The sequence below is a fragment of the Gorilla gorilla genome, chromosome 14, assembly GCF_029281585.2.
Source record: "Gorilla gorilla gorilla isolate KB3781 chromosome 14, NHGRI_mGorGor1-v2.1_pri, whole genome shotgun sequence".
NCBI lineage: Eukaryota > Metazoa > Chordata > Mammalia > Primates > Hominidae > Gorilla > Gorilla gorilla.
The window spans coordinates 60624331-60648752 of NC_073238.2; the positions used below are offsets into that span (position 1 = coordinate 60624331).

Genomic DNA, 24422 nt, shown 5'->3' on the forward strand with positions numbered 1-24422 from the left:
ACCCCCTAATCTCACCTGGATTACTGCATAATCTTCCTTAGTAATGAGGCCTCCCTGTCTCAAATCTCTCTTCACCATAATCCATTTTTATATTGCATCCTTAATCTTTTTTATTAATACATAATTGTACATATTTATGGGGTACATGTGATATTTTGATACATGGATACAATGTGTTATGATCAAATCAGAGTGTTTAGAGTATCCACCACCTCAAACATGTATTATTTCTTTGTGCTGGAAAAATTTCAAATCTTCCCTCTTAGCTATTTTGAAATATACAATAAATTGTTAACTACAGTCATCCTACTACACTACTGAACACTAGAACTTATTTCTACTATTAAACTGTACATTTATACCCATTAACCAACCTCTCCATCTCCCCTCCACCCAACCCATCCCAGCCTCTGGTATCTATCATTCTACTCTCTACCTCCACAAGACCAACTTTTTTAGTTCCCACATATGAGTGAAAACATACAATATTTGTCTTTCTGTACCTGGCTTATTTTACTAACTTAATGACCTCTAGTTCCATTGATGTTGCTGCAAATGACAGGATTTCATTTTTTTGTTACAGCTGAATAGTATCTTATTGTTTATATATACCACATTTTCTTTATCCATTCATCCACTGATTGACACTTAGGTTGATTCCATATCTTTACTATTGCGAATAGTGCTGCAATCAACACAGGTATCCCTTTGATATACTGATTTCCTTGCCTTTGGATAAATACCCAGTAGAGGTATTGCTGGATAGTATGACAGCTCTATTTTTAGTTTTTTGAGAAATCTCCATACTGTTTTCCATAACAGCTGTACTAATTTACATTCCCACCAACAGTGTGTAAGAATTTCCTTTTCTCTGCATCCTCACCAGCATTTGTTTTATGTCTTCTTGATAACAGCCATTCTAACTGGGGTGAGATAACATCTCACTGTGGTTTTGATTTACATTTCCCTGCTGATTAGTGATGTTGAACATTTTTTCATATACCTGCTGGCCATCTGTATAGTCTCCTTTTGAGAAATGTCTACTCAGTCTCTTTGCCTACTTTTTAATGGGATTATTTGGGGCCTTCTTCTGTTAAGTTCCTTGTATATTCTGAATATTAGTCCCTTGTCAGATGAATAGTTGTAAATGTTTTCTATCATTCTACAGGTTGTCTCTTCACTCTGGTAGTTGTTTTCCTTTGTTGGGCAGAAGCTTTTAAGATTATTATAGTCCCATTTGTCTATTTTTGTTTTTGTTGCCTATGCTTTTGAAGTTTTAGCCATAAAATCTTGGCCTAGACCAATGTCCTAAAACATTTCCCCTATGTTTTCTCCTAGTAGTTTTATAGTTTCAGATCTTCAGTCTGTAATCCATTTTGTTCTGATTTTTGTATACAGTGAGAGACAGAGGTCTAGTTTCATTTTTCTGCATATGAATATGTAGTTTTCCCAGCAATCATCCTTTCCCCACAAAATGTTCTTGGTGCTTTTATCAAAAATCAGTTGGCTGAAAATGCATGCATTTATTTCTGAGCTCTCTATTCTGTTCCATTGGTTTACATGTCTGTTTGGCAAATCTGACCAAATAACTCCTCTGTTTAAGACACCACTTCATTGGTTCTCTACTTTTCCTAAATTAGCACGACATGTAACATCCCTCGTGAGAGAGTCTTTGAAGTATAAAGATCTCTCCCAAAATGTATGTCTTTTATGTCTCCTACAAACTTCCCTATATGTGCTGTTCTCTCTTTATCAAAACACCTTATTGGTCCCTTCAAGACCACCAGCCAAGCTTTTAAAACCCGTCTATCACCTTCATCTAGAAACCATCCCTGAGCATCATAGGAAAAGCTAAATGCTTCCTGCTCTGTGGACTTAAAGAACCTAGACACAACACTAAGATACACTGCTATAATGTGGAAGGACAATGTCAACCTTTCATTCAAGTTCACTTCCTCGGTATAAACAAAGAGCCTAACATACAACAGTACTTCAAAAGGGCAGATGAACAAATTTCATAGCAATGTCCTAGTTATGTCAATAGACTTACTCTGACTTTGGGGGCAGCAGCTCGAAATTTCACATAAAATAATGTGAAGGCATTGTCTGCATTAGGTACAGATGAAGGATCCTAAAGAAACATGTAGGAGGATAAGGAAGGAAGATAATTAGCAAACAAATAATTCAGAAAACCCAACAGCAACCATTTCCTATGGCTACTGCTTGGCCTGCATACCAATCAAAGCTTAGGGAGAAAAATCTCAGGAAGATTAAATATTATTATGGCTACACATGAGAAATAATTAAATGGAACCGTCATCTCTCTCTCCTTTATAGTTAAAATTAACCTTACATTATTTAAATTTTGGTGGTAAACAGATCTGAATTGAGATTCACATTCTGCCACTCACTGAATGTAGGACACTGGCCCAAGTACTTCATCCCTCTAAGACTCAGTGCATCCATTAAACTCCTAAAGGTTTGGTGCAGCTCAATAGCAAAGCACTAGCACATAATAGGTACCAGTCTTTATGAGCTATTAGTTTCCTAAACTTACCGAAAATTTTGCAAAAAATAAAAAAATATATAGGTTAGTTGGTATGTCAGCTAAGAACAATGTGAACGGTAAAAATGCAAGCCAAACATCACAAGCTTTGAATGCAAAGTTCAAGAAGACACTCCACGTTCTTTAGAAAGCAAGCTTAAAAACCAAAACATAACGTTTATGATTTTATTTTCTTAGGAAAGGAATATTTTCAATGACCATCTTAGCTTATTCTACTCTTATTTTCTAACCTTACACTCTGTTAATTTTCCACCTAGAATCAACTACAATCCATAATTAACTAATTGATTTGCTTCTTTCTGTACTGGTTATTTCTTTTGAATATAAGCTCCATGAGGGCAGGGACCTTATTAGCTCCTCTTTGTTTCTATACAATTCCTAATATAATATCAAGCATTAGGCAGTGCTCAATAAAAATGTTTGCTAAATACAGAAAAGTTGAAAAATACAAAAAAAGGGTAAAGAAGAAAATTTAAATTATGCATTATGAGATGCATAATTTTGCATATGAATATGAATATGCTTCAAAAGCACATTAACCCACCACTCAGACACAGCCATTTTTATGATTTTGGTATATTTCCTTCTAATATTTTCATGAAAAAGATAGAAAAGGAATGTTTTAAGAGACAAATAATTTGTATCTGATTATTCATCATATAGTACTGAATATTTCTCACACTATTAAACATTATTTGAAAATAACATTTGCAAGGGATATTTATAACATAGTCATTTTTCCCTACTATAAATAAAAAGCTGTAGTACATATTCTTAACAAAAGGTTAAAATTTTTTGGAATTACAAAGTACTAATCTCAGCCAAAGATTATGGAAGATGAATGAATCAAAACAACAACAATAACAAAAACCTGTTGTTGAGATCAGTTAACTCACCCTTTTCAATAACTGACTTGTGAGGGTCTGTAGTGTGTTCACAGTATATGTCTTCATGAGGTGCAAAGCTTTAGAAAGACACTGTTTAAACTTCAGCAAATATATGGGATAATCTTTAAAATTAGGCTGTAAGGAAAAGAGAAAGATTTACAAAGTGGAAATGAACACAGATAAAAAGCAAGCTTTTAGTGAAAACCAAGGTGTCCCTATGTAAAGCAATATATAAAGTTCAAAAACAGGTTTCATAAAGATCATAAACTCCATGAAGATGAATAAATACTGTGACTGTCTTAGTCACAGTCAAACCCCCTGTGCCTGGCACAAAGTAGGAGCTCAATACATATTTGCAGTTGTTAGTAAAAGATATTTTCAGCACCCCACGGACTTCAAGGCTAATATGTAAGACCCAATTAGGAAAAGAATATGACTTAGGGGAAATAAACACAGCAATAAATCCTGAAGAAACAGAAATAGAGGGTGATTGAATCAAAGGGCTTGTCCCTTTATTTCCACCCAAGTAACACTTTCTGTTTCCAAAGAAATACCGAGCACGTCAAGACACCAACAATTTAAAAACGGCTCATCCTGTTAGATGGGATAAACCTGAGTCAGCCAGGATGCGTTCCATTCCAGGGGCTGTTGCAGGAGCTAAAAGTACTTTTTACACCACTGCTAATAACGACTAAGAATTCACTACAACTTTTCTTTAATATGTTACAAATACATATTTTTCCCTTGGACAGAAATAATCACTTTACAGCACAAGAAGTGATATAATAGGAACGTTTGCTAAACACAGACAAGTTGAAAAACACAAAAAGATAGGAACAGGAATAGGAATCTAAGGATTTCTTTAAAACATGCAAAAATACTCTGACTTACATGAGATGAGATATATGTTATACAATCATCTAACTTGGCCAGCATAGGTATAAATCCGTCACTATTCACTGACAACGTAGGGGAATTCAATTTCTTTAAGAGAAAAAGAAAACAATCTTAATTCATAAAAAATGATACAGATAAAAGTTGGAAACTATGGATTAGAGTCAGCATATTTGCCTTTAGGACATAACATGTCTTTATAATAAATTTTAAAAGTCACCAAAATATCCTCGAATGTAGCCCACATGTACAATAAAGAAGGGACAAATAGAAAAAGCATACTGATTTAATTCAGTTTATTCCTAATAAGCTTTAATTGGACTCTTCATGAATTAGGACATGGTATATATTACCCCACTATACAATGTCATATTCAAATAATACATGAAATACCTAGATTTCTCACTTTCTGGTATACAATATACATAATTTTTCTACTTGCAGTGGTGATTTTTCTGAAGATTAAAGGATTAACTAGCAGTCATACTATATTTAGCAGTCATACTATGAAAGTAAAATGCAACCAGCCAATCATTTCTTATCCTGATATACAAATAGCTTGGCAATGAACTACTTTCCATTGCATTCCATTGTTAACTAGCCACAAGTTTTAGTTCTATGTCTTTAATAAACTAAATACCTATGATTAAATGATTTTAATAACATGACTTATACATAGTTATGATTAATTTATGAGTCAGAAACAGAAATATAATTTACACACTTGTCTTTATTGGAACTATTATACTTTATTGGGATGCAACTATACATTTTGAGGACTATACTTTTCTTCAAACTAAACATGAGAATAAGTTTTAAAAATGTTTTGACTACTATCATGGTAGCAGAACCACAGCAAAATCTAAAACTGAATATTTCTTCTTACGATCTTCTTCAAAGCTTACAAATAAGAAACTATAAGAGGTAGCCAATAAAGAGATTTTAATACCAAGAATACAATTTAAGAAATACATCTTAACTCAAATATTTAAAAATCTGAACTGGTAATGGTATCTCCACTGTCTACAAATAGGAATATCTATCAGCAAGCAAGCTAAATTAAAATATCACTCAAGCCAATTTATAGATTAAAAGATTACACGAAGAAAGGCAAAAATAAAACAAAAATCACTAACTTCATAAGAAGTAAAGAACAATGCTTACTGTGTTAATAGTTTCCAATTCGTTAAAATAGGAAAGCTTTTGTTGAACGTTTTCAGCCAGATCAACAAGTTCCGACTTGCATTTTTTAAAAGAGAAAAATCAATTATTATAAGAATATAAGAATCAACATGCCAGTCTCAAAGTTACACTAAATAGATTTACATTAGACACAGAGGTTTATATCAGATATGAGAATTCAGCTCAAGTATTTCTACAATCATGAACTAAAAGGGGCGATAATATTACAGTAAATTTTATATGATCTCTTCATAAAATAATAAATGATCGCATTTTTAAAATACACAAAAGTACATACAGAGAAAATTCTGAGACATACTAACTTAAGTGTTCTAGCTCTAAGTCAAAAGTAATCAATCAGTTGATCTTTTCAAAATCTCACCATTGGTACAATCACTATGCTTCTTTGAAAAGTGTCAGTAGCTGGGTGCAGTGGCTCACACCTGTAATCCCAGTACTTTGGGAGGCCAAGGCGGGCAGATGACTTGAGGTAAGGAGTTTGAGACCAGCCTAGCCAACATGGTGAAACTCTGTCTCTACTAAAAATACAAAAATTAGCCAGGTGTGGTGGCACACGCCTGTAATCCCAGCTACTTGGGAGGCTGAGGCAGGAGAATCGCTTGAGCCCAGGAGGCCGAGGTTGCAATGAGCTGAGATCACGTCATTGCACTCCAGCCTGGGCAACAGAGCAAAAAAAATAAAAATAAAAAATAAAAGTGTCAGTAATAAAGAGGGATCAGAGCAAACCAACATAGCCACTACATTTGGAAATTGTACTGAGACCTAACAGCTCAAAACATAAGAAGGCTTGCCTTTGCTATTCACATGCGCTTAAAAAGCAGGCTGTCAGTGTAACAATCTGCATGCTGAGCACAGGGCCTCAAACACAGCAGAGTTGAACATCTTGGAGAAATTAAGAAAATTAAAATAAAACTGCATTCATCTATTTTAAAATATTAAATATAATGACTGATCCTCTCTCTTACTCCAAATTACCTGTTCTTTTAGGAGCTGTTCACAGGCTTCATGTAGGGTTCCTGTCTTATTGGACACAAAAAGATACTGTTTCTGCAAAGACTCCAGATGCTGAAGAGCACTGTTTACATCATTCAATATAGCATCACACTGCTCCTGAAACCCAGACAAGTAATCCCTCATCTGTCTAGAAAACAGAACCAAAAGGGGATTGGCAATAATCTTTTCCCCCAATAAGCACAGTAAAAAAACAACAAAGGCTCATTTTCCCCAAAACGTTCGAATTTCAGGAGGAAAGCTGCCTATGCACATAAGTTGATTATGTTAAGAAATGTACCAAAAGTTATGTCATAAACCGTTTCAATACTTAAGAAGGCAAATCACTAATCCTATAAGTAACAAAAGGAATTAGCCTTGAAGCCATAATCTGGCTTTTCACATATAAGGCAATGAATCACTGGCTCAACTTCTAAAGACTGGGACACCAAAGCCATCCCAAGGCACCAAGTAAGGCCAATCCTTCAGATCACTTCCCTCTTTGAAAGATGGTGTGATGTCATGGAAAGAATTCTAGATTTAGAATTAGAAGACCTGGGTCCAAGCCCCAGCTCTGCCCAGTCTGCATGAGATTAAGCAAGTAACTTATTATTTCCAGGCCTCAGGTTGCTCATTTGTAAAATAAGAATAGTAATATCTTTCCTCACACAGCTGTTACGAAGATTAAATGGGATCATACATTAAAGAGTCTACCACACTGCCTAGCAATAATAGCCATCAACAAATCAATACACTGAATGTGGACACTCAACCCACAGCCCCCAAATCAGCTAGAAACTGTACACTGTCATTTCCCCCATGCTGTCAACATCCACTGACAGAAGTATAGTTACAACCAACCTAAGTGGCCATCCTGAAAGTCTTTCAGGGATGTTTCTCCATCTAAAAAGCAACAAACACCTCCTAGAATTCCTCTACAACTCCTACCTGAACCTAGTTCTTTCTGGAGCTATCTAAAAACTAACATCTATCCCTCCTAACCTATTAATTATAATGTAATTCTTTTTGTTTTTAATCACACAACTTCTAAATAACAGTTTTAAAGACCCAAATCTTCTCACTGGCTATTCTTAAAGAATATATGGCTGTTACAGTTTTCTTAATACCTCAATTTTATTTAAAGACACTGATTATGAAATGCTTCAGATGACTGTGATCTAAAAATTAAGATATTCAACAAATGCAAGAGACACACATACCTATATTTAGTTCCTTCATCTTGATCCATCTGAGTTTGCAGCTTTGCAAACCATGAGAAAAACTGGAAAAACAGAGTATTATATTGTGAACAAAACTAAAACTGACAAAATTAAAAGTGGCTACATGCTAAACAGCAAGTCAAAAGGACAGACGTTATCCAAGTTTTATTGTTTAGGGCTCAGACATAATCAGTTTTAGGCCAGGAGAAAATAATTTAATTATATCCACAATACCCATATGCTAGGAAAAGCAAAGGATATTAAAACATTGGCCATTTCACCGGGTGTGGTGGCTCACACCTGTAATCCCAGCACTTTGGGAGGCCGAGGTGGGCGGATCACCTGAGGTTGGGAGTTCGACACCAGTCTGGCCAACATGGTAAAACCCCGTCTCTACTAAAAATACAAAAATTAGCCGGGCGTAGTGGCACATGCCTGTAATCCCAGCTAATTGGGGCGCTGAGGCAGGAGAATCGCTTGAACCCGGGAGGCAGAGGTTGCAGTGAGCCAAGATCACAGCGAGCCGAGATCGCACCATTGCACTCCAGCCTGGGCAACAGAGCAAAATTCTGTCTCAAAAAAAAAAAAAGGCTGGGCGCGGTGGCTCACGCCTGTAATCTCAGCACTTTCGGAGGCCGAAGCGGGCGGATCACAAGGTCAGGAGATAGAGACCATCCTGGCTAACACGGTGAAACCCCGTCTCTACTAAAAATACAAAAAATAAGCCGGGCGCCTGTAGTCCCAGTTACTCAAGAGGCTGAGGTGGGAGAATGGCATGAACCCGGGAGGCAGAGCTTGCAGTGAGCTGAGATCACGCCACTGCACTCCAGTTTGGGTGACAGAGCAAGACTCCGTCTCAAAAAAAAAAAGGCCATTTCAGATGTCTTAAGGATTGAAAAAAACAAACAAAAAACTGGCCATTTTCACAGTCAAATTAAGGAAGAGTATTAAACATACAATAGGTAAAAAATGAATATTTCTTCCTAACAGGCTAATGCCTACTTGCTATAATCGTTTACAAAATTTGAGTAGGTAACATAGTGCTTTGGGCAAATATCAATATTAACGTTATCTAATAAGAACTGTGAGGCTATAACTCAAAAATAATATTACAGAGTGGTTTAAGAATATGGACTGTGGGGCCGGGAATGGTAGCTCACGCCTGTAATCCTAGCACCTTGGGAGGGCGAGGCAGGCAGATCACGAGGTCAGGAGATTGAGATCATCCTGGCTAACAAGGTGAAACTCCACTTCCACTAAAAATACAAAAAATTAGCCTGGCGTGGTGGTGGCCACCTGTAGTCCCAGCTACTCAGGAGGCTGAGACAGGAGAATGGCGTGAACCCAGGAGGTAGAGCTTGCAGTGAGCCAAGATTGCCCACTGCACTGCAGCCTGGGCAACAGAGTGAGACTCCATCTCAAAAAAAAAAAAAAGAGAATATGGACTCTGGTATCAGCTAGCCCTGGATCTGAATTCTGGCCTGAAAAATATCTATTATTTAAAAGGGGGATGCAGGGAGTTGACCTTAAACAAGTATGAAGAAACTTTTGGGGTGATGATAGAAATGTTTTATATCTCAGTTATAGTTGTTAGTTACATACATAGGTATATACACTTTTCAAAACTCATTGAGCTGACACTTAAAATGAATACATTTTATTGTACGTAAATTATAAGTCAGCATATTAGTTTTTTTAATTTTAAAGAGAGAACAGGTACAAGTTTCATCCAGAGGACTTTTTTTAAGCAGGCCAAACAAGTTCACAGATGTGGTGCAAGACTACCTTCAAGTGAACCTGAGAACACTGAATCTCAAATAAGATTCAATGTCAAGGGTATACAGGCTTGCCATGTACCTTGGCTATCATTTGCTGAGCATTTACTGTGTACTTGCTACACAACAAATTTACATGCATTATCGTATTTAACGCTCACAAAAATCCTGCGAAATAATATATAATTATCCCTGTTTTATATATTAGGAAACTAAAGATCTAAGAAGCTAAGTAATTTGCTTAAGCTCACAAAGATGCTAAATGATGGAGCTGACTTTCAGGTGCAGGTCAGCCTAGCTCAGGAACTGTAATTCTTCATCAGTTTGTAGAACTGCCTCTCTCAACTTACTATATATGTAATCCAGTTCCAACACATGTACTTTATGTTTTATTTGGTCAATGCCTCAACTTTGACTCTTAATAGGAAAAGAAAAAGGAGACAAGGAAAGTGGCAGAAGAAACTACTGTAAGTTTAGGTTTCTAATTAGGAATGAACAAAAACCAAGAAAAAATTACACATGCTAAATTACTGAAAAATAACTACAAATGTTAATATAAAAAGAGTATTTGGGTTTTTAAAAAAAGGACTACCTAGCAACAAGTGAGATGGAGGGGTACCCATGCACACACTGAGGGAACAGGTTAACAGAAGACAGACATTGGGGGAAGTCAAAAGTGCATAAGACATTAAAACCTCAATAATCTATCAATGTCCAAACATGGAATCTCATGGTTTTTTACCTATATCATAACTATAATTGGGCAATAGATTCATTTAAAACACTTAAACAGCCACAACTAATGCAAAACCAAGAATGTTCTAGAAAGACTTAATGTTAATTATGGTGACAAATGTTCAGAACTTTTAATTAGGACTTTATTAGCCTTGTCTTCAGACATCTGAAATAATCAAACATCCTTAGAAAAGATACTGCAATTCACCTGCTGTGCGGTTTCAATTCTTTCTTCTTCCATTCCTAAGGAAGTGAAGCCCTTCAAGAGAATGTCTTCTGTAGATTCAGGCACTACTGAAGTCAGTTCAATGGGCAGTGACTGGGATGTTAAACTGCACAAGTCTTCAATTGGAAGCTTGAAAAAAGAGAGTCACAAAGATATTTAAGTGACTTGAAAATTCTCTGAACTTAACTCAAGATTGGGTTTCCATCTCAGTTGTTTTGAAAGAGAAAGAAATATTTTCCATTAAATCACATTAAGTTAATAAATACTATATAGTACTAACATTTTAGGCTCTATAATAAATGCTCATCTCAAAATATAAACATGGCACTGATGTCCCACCATTAGTAAGCTTTTTTTTTTTTTTGGTGACAGGGTCTTGCTCTGTCATCCAGGCTGACATGCAAGGTGCCACCTCAGCTCACTGCAACCTCTGCCTCCAGAGTTCAAGCCATCCTCCCACCTCAATCTCCAAGTAGCTGAGACTACAGGCACGCAACACCACGCCCAGCTAATTTTTGTATTTTTGGTAGAGTTGGGGGTCTATACATGTTGCCCAGGCTGGTCTCAAACTCCTGGGTTCAAGTGATCCTCCTACCTTAGCCTTCCAAAGTGCTGAGATTACAGGCATGAGCCACCAAGTCTGGTCTGAGTTAGCTTTCTAATAAGGGTGGTAAATCTGTACTAATCCACACACATTTTCTCACTTGAGCCTCTTGTGAACTACCACCAGGCAAAGAGAAAACCTGTGTGCTATTGAAAGTAGCTTGCCCTCCCCAGTATCGAACACAAAAGCCTGACCAACAGGATTAACAAATCACACCCAATGACCGGGTTCAGTGGCTCACGCCTGTAATCCCAGCACTTTGAGAGGCAGAGTTGGGTGGATCACTTGAGCCCAGGAATTGGAGACCAGCCTGGGCAACATAGTGACACCCCCGTCTCTACTAAAAATACAAAAAAAAAATTAGCTGGGTGTGGCGGCACACATCTGTGGTCCAGCAACTTGGGAGGCTGAGATGGGAGGACCACCAGAGCCCAGGAGGTGGAGGCTGCAGTGAGTCAAGGTCATGCCACCCACCCAGGGTGACAGAGTGAGGCCCTGTCTAAAAAAATAAATAAATAAATCACACCCAAGAATTGATTAGAAATAAACATTACCTCCTCCTACCATTTCCACCCACCCACTGGCACATCTCACCACACCTTCCTGCTCACAAATTTTGAAATTAAAACTGAATAGGAAGAATTTTAGAGTTTTCCACCAGTTTCAGAAGCGGCCCACAGACAAGGTCTCACTTTGACAATATTAGACCTACAGTACTTTCTAGTTCTCCACTACCAAAGAAAGACCAGGTGTTAATTTATTTATAGGCATACAGACAAACTGTTTTTAGACCAAAACAAAGGGAAAGTAGATGCTGGGGAAAGTAAAAGGGCCTAATTGTTTAGGTTCAAATTCCAGTTTTCAGCCCTCAGTTCTTAGTTTATGACATTTAAGGTCCACTGATATAAGACAAGATCCAAGGTCTTAGGAAGGTGCTACCCTGTCTACCTTCTAAATATAGAAGTTTCATCTGAAGATAGCATTTTCTCTTCAAAACTAAAATAAGCTAGATGCAAAATGCACCACTAATTTAGAAACACTGTCCTTTAAAAATAGAGTTTGTTGTGTATGGGTTCAAATAGGGCTATATTTATGGTACAGTAAAGTACATTATAATGCAGCCTAGTTAGAATCCTGCTCCTGTTCATTCATAAGCTGTGTGACATGGGGCAAATTACTTGATTTTTCTAATCCTGAATTATCTTCTCTTAGCTGATACGGATACACTGTCTGTATCATAACGCTACTATAAGGAGTAAAAAAGAAGGCCAGGCACGGTGGCTCACACCTGTAATCCCAGCACTTTGGGAGGCCGAGGTGGGCGGATCACGAGGTCAGGAAATCGAGACCATCCTGGCTAACACGGTGAAACCCCGTCTCAACTAAAAATACAAAAAAAAAAATTAGCCGGGTGTGGTGGCAGGCGCCTGTAGTCCCAGCTAGTTGGGAGGCTGAGGCAGGAGAATGGCATGAACCCGGGAAGCGAAGCTTGCAGTGAGCCGAGATCGAGCCACTGCACTCCAGCCTGGGCGACAGAGCGAGACTCCATCTCAAAAAAAAAAAAAAAGTAAAAAAGAAAACAAAGATGTGGGAAAACTGGCTTTTTGGAATGCTGGAAAGCTGCAGACAAAGTATTTAGGAAGGTCCTTCATCTGCCTTCTCCCCACAAATGAGCCTGGCTCAAGAGTCAGGAGGGTCCTAGGTGTAGGTAAACAGTTCTTATTAAGGGCATCACTTGTTCATGTAAACTCTTTCTGAATGGTAACACAATCCCTGAGTATAAAAGGACTGTGGCCCAGCAAGAACTAAGTTTCTCAAATCCAGTAAGAATTTATCCTGAGTCTAAAGTGTCATCAGCAACCGTGTGCTGCCACTAGGGGTTCTGGAGGACAGAGGAAGCTGTGCTGAGATAAGCCGCATCTACACCTGCTCTGCAGAACCCTTCTAATGAGCAACATGAGCTGTCTCCTTGGGGAGCCACCCAAGACTCAAGGTAACCCACCTGAAGCAATGCTGCATGTAAAGCACTTAGCACAGACCTGACACATTGTAAGCAATAAATTTGAGTACTGATATTATATTATTATTATTCCTATCTAATAGCAGCAACAGAGTAAGTTTATAAATCTAATCAACTTCTTGTAAAGCCGTCTTTACAAAATTATATTTTATTAGCAATAAAATTTAGTTCTATATGAACAGACCATCACAAATTCAATCACATAATTCTATCAGCACTGTTTAGATTATATCTAAGGGGGGCTGGGGTGATACGGCTCAGATTTGGAAAATATACCAGAAAACACATGAAAGCTAGGCTAGGATGAAGAAAGCTGAAAGAAATGTTGCTTGCACCCTCACAATAACAAAAAGCCAAATAATCCACAAGATTATAACTAGTCTTGAATCCACCAGTCTTGCAGAGTAACCAAGTAGATAAAAATCTGGGGAGCGACAGGCACCTCCAGGAAGAGACAGGCTGCAAGCACTGGCTCACCTGTGGCAAATCATGGGAAAAAAGAGATGGCAAACATTACAAGAGGAAACAGGCCGGGTGCAGTGGCTCACGCCTGTAATCCCAGCACTTTGGGAGGCTGAGGTGGGAGGATCACGAGGTCAGGAGATCAAGACCATCCTGACTAACACGGTGAAACCCCATCTCTACTAAAAATACAAAAAATTAGCCGGGCGTGGTGGCGGGTGCCTGTAGTCCCAGCTACTCGGGAGGCTGAGGCAGGAGAATGGCGCGAACCCGGGAGACGGAGCTTGCAGTGAGCTGAGATTGCACCACTGCACTCCAGCCTAGGCGATAGAGGGAGACTCCGTCTCAAAAAAAAAGAGAAAACAACTCAGTCAAGAGACAAAGCAATCAACAGAGCCAGACTCAGATGAGCAAGAGACTAGAACTATCAGACAAGGAATCTAAAATAACTGTGATTCACATGTTAAAGGCTCTGGTGTAACACACAGATAAGAAGTATAAACAGATACACAATTTCAACAGAAAACTGAAAACTGTGTCAAATGGAAATGTGAGAAATAAAAATAATGGTAACAAAGATGAAGAATACCTGCAATGGGCTCATCAGTACACAGAACACGGTTAAGGAAAAAAAATCAGTGAACTTGAAGTTAGGTCAATAAAAATCACCCAAAATGAATCATACAGAGAAAACAGAGTGGGAAAATAAAAACTGAACATAGCATCCAAGAATTGTGTGATGGTATCAAATTACATGAAATGGGATCCCAAAAGAAGCAGAACGAGAGAGAACAGGGTGGAAGAAATATTTGAAGAAATAACTGTTGAGAACATTCCAAAAATAATGAAAGATATAAAACTACAGCTCTAAGAAATTCAGAGAATCCCAAGCAGAATACACACATACACACAGGCAAACCCCTCTGTGCACATCATATTCAAACTCTCAAAAACCAAAGATAAAAACCTGAAGGCAGCCAGAGGGAAAAAGACATATTCTATACAGAGAAATAAAGGTAAAAATTACAGCAGACTTCTCATCAGAAATTACACAAGCCAGAAGACAATAGAGCGACATCTTTAAAGTGCCAAAAGAAAAACACTCAACTCAGAGTTCTACACCTATAGAGAATTATCTGTTTAAAATGTAGGAGAAATAAGGACTGTTTAAAACAAACAAAAGCGCCAGGCGTGGTGGCTCACACCTGTAATCCCAGCACTTTGGGAGGCCGAGGCAGGTGGATCACCTGAGGTCAGGAGTCCAGGACCAGCCTAGCCAACATGGCGAAACCCTGTCTCTACTAAAAATACAAAAATTAGCCAGGTGTAGTGGCGGGCGCCTATAATCCCAGCTACTCGGGAGGCTGAGGCAGGAGAGTCGCTTGAACCTGGGAGGCAGAGGTTGCAGTGAGCCGAGATCGTGCCATTGCACTCCAGCCTAGGCTGTAGCCCAGCAAAATTCCATCTCAAAAGAAAGACCAAAAAAAAAAAACAAAAGCTGAGAGAATTCATTACCAGCAGACCTACACTACAAGAAATGTTAAAGGACATTCTTCAGGCAGAATATAACGCTAGATAAAACACATATCTACCCAAAAACCTGAAGTGCTCCAGAAATGATTAAAATGAAGGTAAATATGACAGTTTTTCTTTTTTTAAATCACTCAGCAAGAAATGTCAAAAGCAAAAGTAGTAACAATGTATTGTGGGTTTATAACATATGTAAAAGTAAAATGCCTGAAACAATATCACAAAACAGGGAAAGGAAGAAATGGAAGAATACTGTTTTGGGTGTTTTTTTGAGACAGGTTCTTGTTCTGCCACCCAGGCTGAAGTGCCGTGGTGCAATCACAGCTCACTGCAGCCTTGATTTCCAGGGCTCAAGCCATCTCCTGCCTAAGCCTCCCAAGTAGCTGGAGCTGCAGGCGTGCACCACCACACCCAGCTAACTTTTTGATTTTTTTTCTTTTTTTTTTTTTTTTTTTTGTAGAGACGAGGTCTCCCTATGTTACCCAAACTATTCTTGAACTCCTGAGCTCAAGCAATCCTCCTGTCTCAGTCTCCCAAAGTGCTGGGATTACAGGGGTGAGCCACCATGCCCAGCCAAAGAATCCTGCTGTAAGGCTGTTATACCGTAATGAAGTGTATAATATTTAGAGGTAGGCTGTGACTAATTAAAGTAGTACAGACGCTCCTCAACTTACGATGGGGTTGTGTCCCAATAAACCCATCGGAAGTTGAAAATATCCTAAGTCAAAAGTATGTGGCTCACTGGGAGCTGTGGCTCACTGCCATGCCCAGCACCACAGGTACACTTTCTACTGAATACACGTAGCTTTCACATAAAGTCAAAAAGTCATAAGCTGAACCATCATAAGTCAGGGACCATCTGTATATTGTAAATCCTAAGGCAACCACTAAAAAAACTGAAAATACACAGAGGACCTGGCAAACTTCAGTCTTCCAATATCACCTAGACCCATATCCATCTGTAATTCAACTTCTTTTGAGAAAAACGATTATAAGTCTATCTGAAAGAATGTAGATCAATGTCAAAATCCCAGTTGTGACACCAGATACTATAGTTGTGCAAAATGTTACCATTGAGGGAAAGTGGGTAAAGTGTACAGATCACAGTAGTATTTCTCATTACTGCAAGTGAATCTACATTATTTCACCTTTTTAATAAGTAATGTAATAATCATATTCTCCCATCAGAGTTCATGAGGCCTTACACTGCATAATTCTAGTACTACCTCACAACATATAACAAATTCCAGATAAAAAGTGTAACTCCTTTTGTCCCAGAATCATTTATAATACATAGAGCTGTCCTTTTAAGTGTATTTATTTGAATAGGTAATAAATCTCAAGGCACAAAACTCAGGGGAGTCAGTGAAAAGTCTCCTTCCCCTGGAACTCATTCTCCAGCCAACTAGTTTCCTCCTCAGGGGCAGGCTATCAATGTTACTAGTTTCTTAAGTATCTTTTCTAAGATGGTCTATGCATATACAAAGGAAGTATACCTTAAACCCAAATAACAGTATACACACCTCCCCTTTTTCACTTAATATGCAACATTTTAAAATGTCTCTTCAACAGAGTATAAGGAAAAGACAGAATTTACTCTTACATTGTCATTAACTGTCATTAAACTATAAAGGGGTGCTTATTTTAAAAGTCCCAAGAATACAGAATGATATTTAAGTGAAAAGCAAGTCTCCCTTCTTCCCTCTCCCCTGCTCGTCCAATTCTTCTTTAAGCCAATACCAATGTTTATAATTTGAGAGTTTTTCTAAAGAATTTGAGGGTAAAATGAAGAACTATCAAAGTAGAAGGAACTAAAGAAATAATTTTGAATTTTTGATCAATCTTTTATGAAAATTATTCAAAATATATGAATATAATTGTTTTTAATCCAAATCATCAGAAGAGTTAAAATGAAAAGTAACATTCTCCCCCACCCTCACTTTTCACCAGTTTAACCATTTTCAGTTTTCTTTTATGGTAACTCCACAACTCTTAAAAAAAAATATTTACTACTTTGTGTTTGAATTCATCAATTTTAGGTCCTATATATACACTCTTACTTACTTCACCATGTAAGATAAAGAAATTAGTAACTCTGTATCTGTTCCCTGTTTACTCTCAAATTCTGTCACCTGTACTATCTCTTTTTTAGATTATCAAATTTTATAATATTTGCACCTGGTTCTGTGATTAAGTCTTCAGAATGATTTTTAAAAGGATACTACATGCTTCCTGCCTTCTATAAATACGCCCAACTTTCAGGTTCATTGATACCATCTTTGGTTTTGGTGTGCCACACATTTATTACTGTCATTTCAAAGGGATCCAGGGATGTCATACACGTGTGCTCAGTCTGTTACCTTGAACCAAAAAAAGTTTATCTTCTAATTAACTTTAGAAAATAAAATAATTTGAAAACTCTACTTGAGAAACTACTATAGATATTCCAGATATGTTCTGTAACCTAGATTGAGTAAATATATTCTAAACTTATAAGAGTATTCTATCTGATTACTTCAAGTACAAATACTACTTTTCAATCATAAGAACTTTAAAAACTAGAGGCAAAAGGAGGCTCCCTGTTTCCTTGTTCCAATACAAAACCATCTTCTCTCAAACCAAGCAAGAGAGAAGCCATAATGCAATTACTTCAAACAAATCATTTTTTAAAGTAGCAAAACAAGTTGCTTTTTAATAACATATGAGAAAATGCCCCCATTAAGTAGACTAGACAGCTGCCTTCCTTTCTCAAAACACCTGGTATAGAATGACAAGTCAAAAGGGGTGTGGTGGTATCACACACTTTCCTGTTCTGACCTCTCATTCACTTCTCAGGAGGAGGTGAATGAATGCCTCCTGCTTACCAGCACTGTCCTGGCTTCCAGATGGAGCAGACAGATACCACTAGAGAGAGGACACAGTTCTAGATTGCTAATGGGCCAGTGCTGCAGAGATACTGTATAGTTTATGCAAATGGAGACACTAACATTAAATAGTAACTACAATAAATTCTCAAGCTTTGCCTGACCAGCTGAGCAGGTCCCTGAAATAACAAGTAACATACCTTTCTCTCCCAAGCTTTACTTCTTGCAGAGTTCTGGGTTGGAGAAAACCACTTTTATAATCAATCTGATCAATTAATTCCCTAAATGAAACCTGATGTTTTGTTCTCTGCTTGGAGCAAATTACTGAAGAGATATAGGTGGAGTCTCAGAACCTTCCTCAAGGCACTTAACCTCTCCTTTTCTTACCTTTGGTCTGAATGACACCTATACCAGCTCAGCATCACAGGATTCTAATCTATTCTTTTAAGATGTTAATAATTTGAAAGAAAGCACAAGAATAATAGCAAGTAACTTGCCACGTGCACCTTGCATATGTAATTTCACATAATTCTCACAACTCCCTATGAGATAAGTACTCATCATGAGTTAAGTCCCCATTTTATAAAGAAGAAAATTGAGGCTTAGAAAAGATAAACATCACATCTAAGGTCACACAGCCTACAAGAAAACAACAGTTGTAACAGTAAATTATAGGTAAATGTCAGGGTAAATTATTTTAGCACTTTATCAAGAATTACTAAATTCAACAGAAAGAAATAGGCCCCTCACTACTAAGTTTGCCCTGGCTACAAAAGTCTACCTAATATTCTATTGTAAATTATTTTCTCTAATGCCAAAAAAAGGCATAATTCCTTTTTAAGATAAGACTAGTTCTCTTTCATAAAAGAGAAAGCTATTTTCTAAAGAAGTTAACATCTTTATGATATGTACTTAAGAGTTAGTTGGCCTCTTGCTATTCTACTAGCCTGCTCAGTTCCAGTTGTTCAGGAAGTAATTTATCTCGTGAAAACTGTGAAACAGTACAGAAAATCCTTGAGTTATACTGATTGGACAAAATGAAAATTGTGGCACTCTCTTTTGCTGCCAATGTTAAAAGAGTAGTATAGGGCTAAAAAAATTAATTCCAAAGTCTTCCCAACAGACATACAAACACTTCAGAAAAGGAAAATGAGGGCTGTAAAGCTGAAGAGCAATGAGAACTGCCTTCTCAAAGATTCCAGGATGTGTGCATAACCAGCTCGGCTACTGCATTCTTCTTTTTTTGAGACAGAATCTTGCCTGTCACCCACCCAGGCTGGAGTGCAGTGGTGCAACCTCGGCTCAGGGCAATCTCTGCCTCCCAGGTTCAAGTGATTCTCATGCCTCAGCCTCCCAAGTACCTGGGATTACAGGCATGCACCACCACACCCAGCTAATTTTTGTATTTTTAGTAGAGATGGTGTTTCGCCATGTTGGCCAGGCTGGACTCGAACTCCTGACCTCAAGTGATTTGCCCGCCTTAGCCTCCCAAAGTGCTGAAATTACAGGGGTGGGCCACCGCACCTGGCCTCAGCTATTGCATTCTCACAGGAATCCAATACCAAGCTGCACGTACCAGAAGACCCTCACTGAATTCTTGAACTCATTAAGCTCATCCCCTACCCATGACCTTATGCTGTTCTTTCTTCCAGCTGCAATGTTATTTCTTTAGTCTTTATAAGGCTAGCTTCAGGTAGTCCATCATCAGTTCTCACCTCAGATTGTCACTTCCTTGGAAAGGTCTTCCCTCTTTCTCTAAAAGGGCACACCTCATCCCTTTCTGTCACACCATCCTATCTGATTTTCCTTATATTATGGACCACCGTCTGAACATACCTTCTTTGTTCTTTTTTTCCATGTTCATGATCCCCACAATTATGTCAGCTCTATGAGGCTAAGGATCTCATCTTTCCTATTTATCTTTCTATCTTCAATACCTAACTCAGAGTAGGGACATAACATATGTTAAAGACTGCATGTGGCTAATGATAAATATGGAAGAATGGGGTGAAAATGAAAGATTCCATTTAGTTCATTCCAAACGTTCTCCTTCATGCTCAATGAGAATAAGAAATAATAGTTTATGACCCATGACAATGAAAACAAATTTTTTTGTAGAATATGTATCTCCCCCATCACACCCTCAGTGCTATTAAGTCCAAGCATCCTGCTGCAGTAGGAGCCAAATCAATTATAAACAGACTGGAAAATTTATAGAGCAAACAACTTTTATTATCCAGAGTATAAAAGAGTTTGATAGCTGAGCCAAAGAAATTTCCACCTGCTCCTTCATTGATTTCAGATCCACTTCCGGTACCACATCCTAGAGGTGGAAAAAGAAACCCAAGAAAGAACGCCTATTTGATGGCTGAGCATACAACAGTGAATGTGAAGAGAACGTCTAAATCAAATCTCTAAAGTTGGAGGACAGAAAAAGTTGAAGACTCTAAACTCAATCTGCATCTGGACACAATTCCAAATCGTATAAAAAGAATGCTTCAGGCCAGGCACGGTGGCTCACGACTGTAATCCCAGCATTTTCGGAGGCCGAGGCGGGCAGATCACTTGAGGTCAGGAGTTCGAGAACAGCCTGGACAACAGGGCAAAACCCCATCTCTACTAAAAATACAAAAAATTAGCCGGGTGTAGTGACAGGCACCTGTGATCCCAGCTACTCGGGAGGCTGAGACAGGAGAATCGCTTGAACCCGGGAGGTGGAGGTTGCAGTGAGCCGAGGTCACGCCACTGCACTCCAGCCTGGGCGACAGAGCGAGAGAAAAGAATGCTTCCAACATCAAAAGTAACCATCACCACTGCTTATATAAAATAATCCTCCTAAACCTGGCCCTCAGAACTGGAAAACGTTTGTCAAACATCTGACAATTCATGTTACTTCCTGCTATTACAACTAATTGAATTGAATCACACAAGAAGCAGTAGTGCATAACATCCTAATGGCAAGTGGATTAAACACATTGACTCTAACACCGAAAACCAGCACTGCTTAATAATGTACTGAGCCAACTTTCAAATAAAATTCATTTTTATTGCTTTGCAATAGGTGAAATAAATCTGATCTCCCATAACTTGCACTTGATTGAGAGCTCATAGTTCAATGTGCGATAAATGAAACTCACTCAGGACCAAGTTTTGGTCTCCCCAAGACCCCCATGGACAAAGCAACCTAGGTGAATCATTAAGGCGGTAAACGAGCACGCGCTGGAGACTGTCCCGCAGCACAGCACCTCGGGTTGACTGCCTCTCCTTCTGGGAGAGAGTGGGCAGCAGGATTACGCCTCGGCTGACAGGACGCCTCGTCTGGGGCAAAACGTTCGGTGCAAGGCTCCGGGCCAACGGTCCCATGCTGCTGGGGGAGGACTGGGTTCCGGCGAGCACCAGCTGCAGGACACGCCCACAGCCCTCCCCAGGCAAAATTAGAGTCGGGGTCGCAGGCAGAGCGAAGCCTGACAGCCTGGGAGGTGAGAGGCCCCTCCCACCGGATCCGCCACCATGGCCAGGGAGGAGTGGAGAGAGATCCTGGGCAGAGGCTGGTGAGGCCGGGGTCCTGCCGGGGCGCCCGAGGAGAATCCCAGCCCCATCGCCCCAGCCCGGTTCCTGCCCATCACCTCACCTCAGCTGGCACCGGCAGGTTCTCTGCCGCCGCCTTCAGCTCCAATACCGAGTCCGTCTGCCTGTCGGTCAGCGGCGCCGTCGTGTCCGGTCTCCGATCCCAGAGAGCCAGCTTTTCCCTAGCGTCCCGCTCCGCCGCCGCCTCAGGCAGCAGCAACAGCGCCGCCTCCGCCATCGCCGCCGCCCTCGCGGCCTTCAGCAGCAGCGAGATGGAGGGGACCCCGACAGAGAGACCTGGGCCACTTCCGGGAGAACCGGAGCTTCCAACACTGCACCGGCGGCGGGGCGGGACGGAATGCCCTGACCCCGGAAACGGTTCCGCAGTGTGGGGGGCGGGACCGAGGCCAGTACCGACGTGGCTTTAAATGGGTACGACTATTTCCGGTTGAAACGTAGAAGGTGGAGAAGACAGGACCCAATGGAAATAGAAATGCCCCTACCGGAAGTCTTTTCCTCAACATCAATAACTTTATTGTTACGTGTTGTACAGATTATTGACAACTGCGCTAAATCACCCTGCCGGCAGGAGACTTGGATCTACACCTCTCTGCTTACAGCTGGGTAGTCTGGGTAGAATGTGTGGAGTGTATGATTTCCATGTTGGCATGTTGACAATTTATGCCTCTTGGATCAAAACCAAAAGCATAAACTTTTCCAACATCCAGTAATTCCCCTACTAGAAAACTAATGTACGGAAATACATAAAAAATTCAAAGATGTGTGTATCTCAGACATCATTAATGGTATCAAATAACTGGAGACAACCTAAATGTCCAACATTGAAGAACTGGATCAAGAATTTGTGGCACAGGCCAGGCGCGGGGGCTCAGGCCTGTAATCTCAGCACTTTGGGAGACCGAGGTGGGCGGATCACCGAGGTCAGGAGTTTGAGACCAGACTGGCCAACATGGTTGAACCCCGTCTCTACTAAAAGCACAAAAATTAATTAGCCAGGCGTGGTGGCACATGCCAGTAATCAGCCTGAGAGGCTGAGGCAGGAGAATCTCCTGAACCCGGAAGGTGGAGGTTGCAGTGAGCAGAGATCTTGCCACTGCATTCCGGCCTGGGCATCAAGTGAGACTGTCTCAAAATGTATAATAATAATAATTTGTGGTACAGACATGTAATCTACTCTACCATTTAAATCATATTGTAGATTTGAGCAACAAAATAAATAATGATAGTATTGGATCATAATTTACACAATAAAATAAATACCCATGAGTCCATACTGCTATAAATAAACGATTGAATAAATAAATGGTGGAGAACAGACAATCTTCTACCTTACAGAAGAATTCCAATCAGTAAATGTAGAAAGAGTGAGAGAAATAAAAAAATCATCATTAGGACACCAGGGTAATAATTGTAGCAGGCAAGATCTAAGGATGAATGCTAAAACGATTGGGTGAAACTTAAAGGAGAAAAAAATTTGCATAATCCCAAAGAATCTCCCTGAGATATCTATTAATAACAAGAGGGAATAGTAACTTCATCCATTAATAACAAGAGGGAATAGTAACTTCACAGAGGAGAAACTTGACAGACACCACCTTAACCAAGTGATCAAAGTCAATATCATGAAAGTCCTGACAATATGGGTTATAACTTCTGTGGTATTCTTGTCAAAAATGCAAAATGTCATTCTAATCATGAAAAAAGATCAAACAAACTCAAATTGAAGAGCGTCCTGCAAAACAACTGACCAGTATTCTTCAAAAGTGCCAATGTGTCATAAAAGACAAGGAAAGACTAAGGAACCATTGCATTTTGGAGGCTAAGAAGACAAGATATCTCGATGCAATGTGAGATCCTGAAGTGGATGTTAGGACAGAAAAAGGACATTTGTGGGGAAAATTATAGAATAAAATATAGAAAGTCACATAAGATCTGTAGCTAGGTAATAGTTTTGTACCAATGTTCATTTCCTGGTTTTGATTACTGTACATGGTTAGGTAAGATGATAACATTAGGAGAAGCAGGGTGAAGAACATACCTGAACTACTCTTGCAAGTTTTCTTAAGTCTAAAATTATCTCACAATAATGTTTAAAATCTCATGTTATAGAAAATATATATTTGTTTGGAGAAAATGGTTTCTGATATAATTAAAGCAAATGAAGCAGTATATGATCCTGTTGGCCAAAAGGAACATTTCCAAAACACTGACAGATGGTTGGAATTACTGATAATTTTCTTCTTTTCTTTCTTCCTTCCTTTTTCTTTTCTTTTTTTTTTGTAATGAGTTTTGCATTTTAGAATAAGAGTTTTTTTTAAAATATTCAACCCAGCTTCAGAGCACTGTTTCCCCATCATCAATCCACCGCTATTTTCTAAAGAAAGTCATCTTGTAGATATGTGTAGACATATGACACTATTTGCCTAAACGCCTAAAACATAGCTTCTCGTCTTCAAACCAGAGTGATCTTTAGTTCCACAATTCTCAAAAATAAGATTAATCCCGTTGAATTTTGTGATGTCAGCTCTTTACCAAACATCATCCTTCAGGGTCCAAATGTAAGCAACTTCTCTCCCAAATGTGTTGCTACTGGAGATTTTCCTAAATCTTTGATCACTCCACTTTCTTCTAAGCATTATTTTCAGTTCCTTTTTGAGACAGGATCTCACTCTGTCACCTGGCTGGAGTGCAGTGGCACAATCATGGTTCACTGCAGCCTTGACCTTCCCAGCTCAAGGGATCCTCCTGCCTCAGCCTCTTGAGTAGCTGGGACTACAGGCGTGGGCCACCACACCCAGCTAATTTTTTGTATTTTTCTTAGAAACAGGGCTTTGCCGTATTACCCAGGCTGGTCTCGA

General features: G+C 39.1%; 1 protein-coding gene across 3 annotated transcripts in view; it reads right to left on the reverse strand.

Annotated features, from left to right (window-relative positions):
* COG3 (component of oligomeric golgi complex 3) overlaps positions 1-21993 on the reverse strand; it is a 69487-nt gene extending 47494 nt beyond the window's left edge. For 2 of the 3 annotated variants that reach the window (XM_019039874.3, XM_055359618.2), the window contains exons 1-8: positions 21608-21993; positions 10479-10625; positions 7761-7822; positions 6526-6691; positions 5512-5586; positions 4345-4437; positions 3463-3588; positions 2051-2131 (exon numbers count right to left, since the gene is read on the reverse strand). In XM_019039874.3, coding sequence (XP_018895419.2) covers positions 2051-2131; positions 3463-3588; positions 4345-4437; positions 5512-5586; positions 6526-6691; positions 7761-7822; positions 10479-10625; positions 21608-21781 — 924 coding nt within the window. In that variant the 5' untranslated portion in view covers positions 21782-21993. The remainder of the gene's footprint in view (positions 1-2050; positions 2132-3462; positions 3589-4344; positions 4438-5511; positions 5587-6525; positions 6692-7760; positions 7823-10478; positions 10626-21607) is intronic. The other variant, XM_055359619.2, reaches the window with a different exon arrangement.
* Between the last annotated feature and the right edge of the window lie 2429 nt (positions 21994-24422).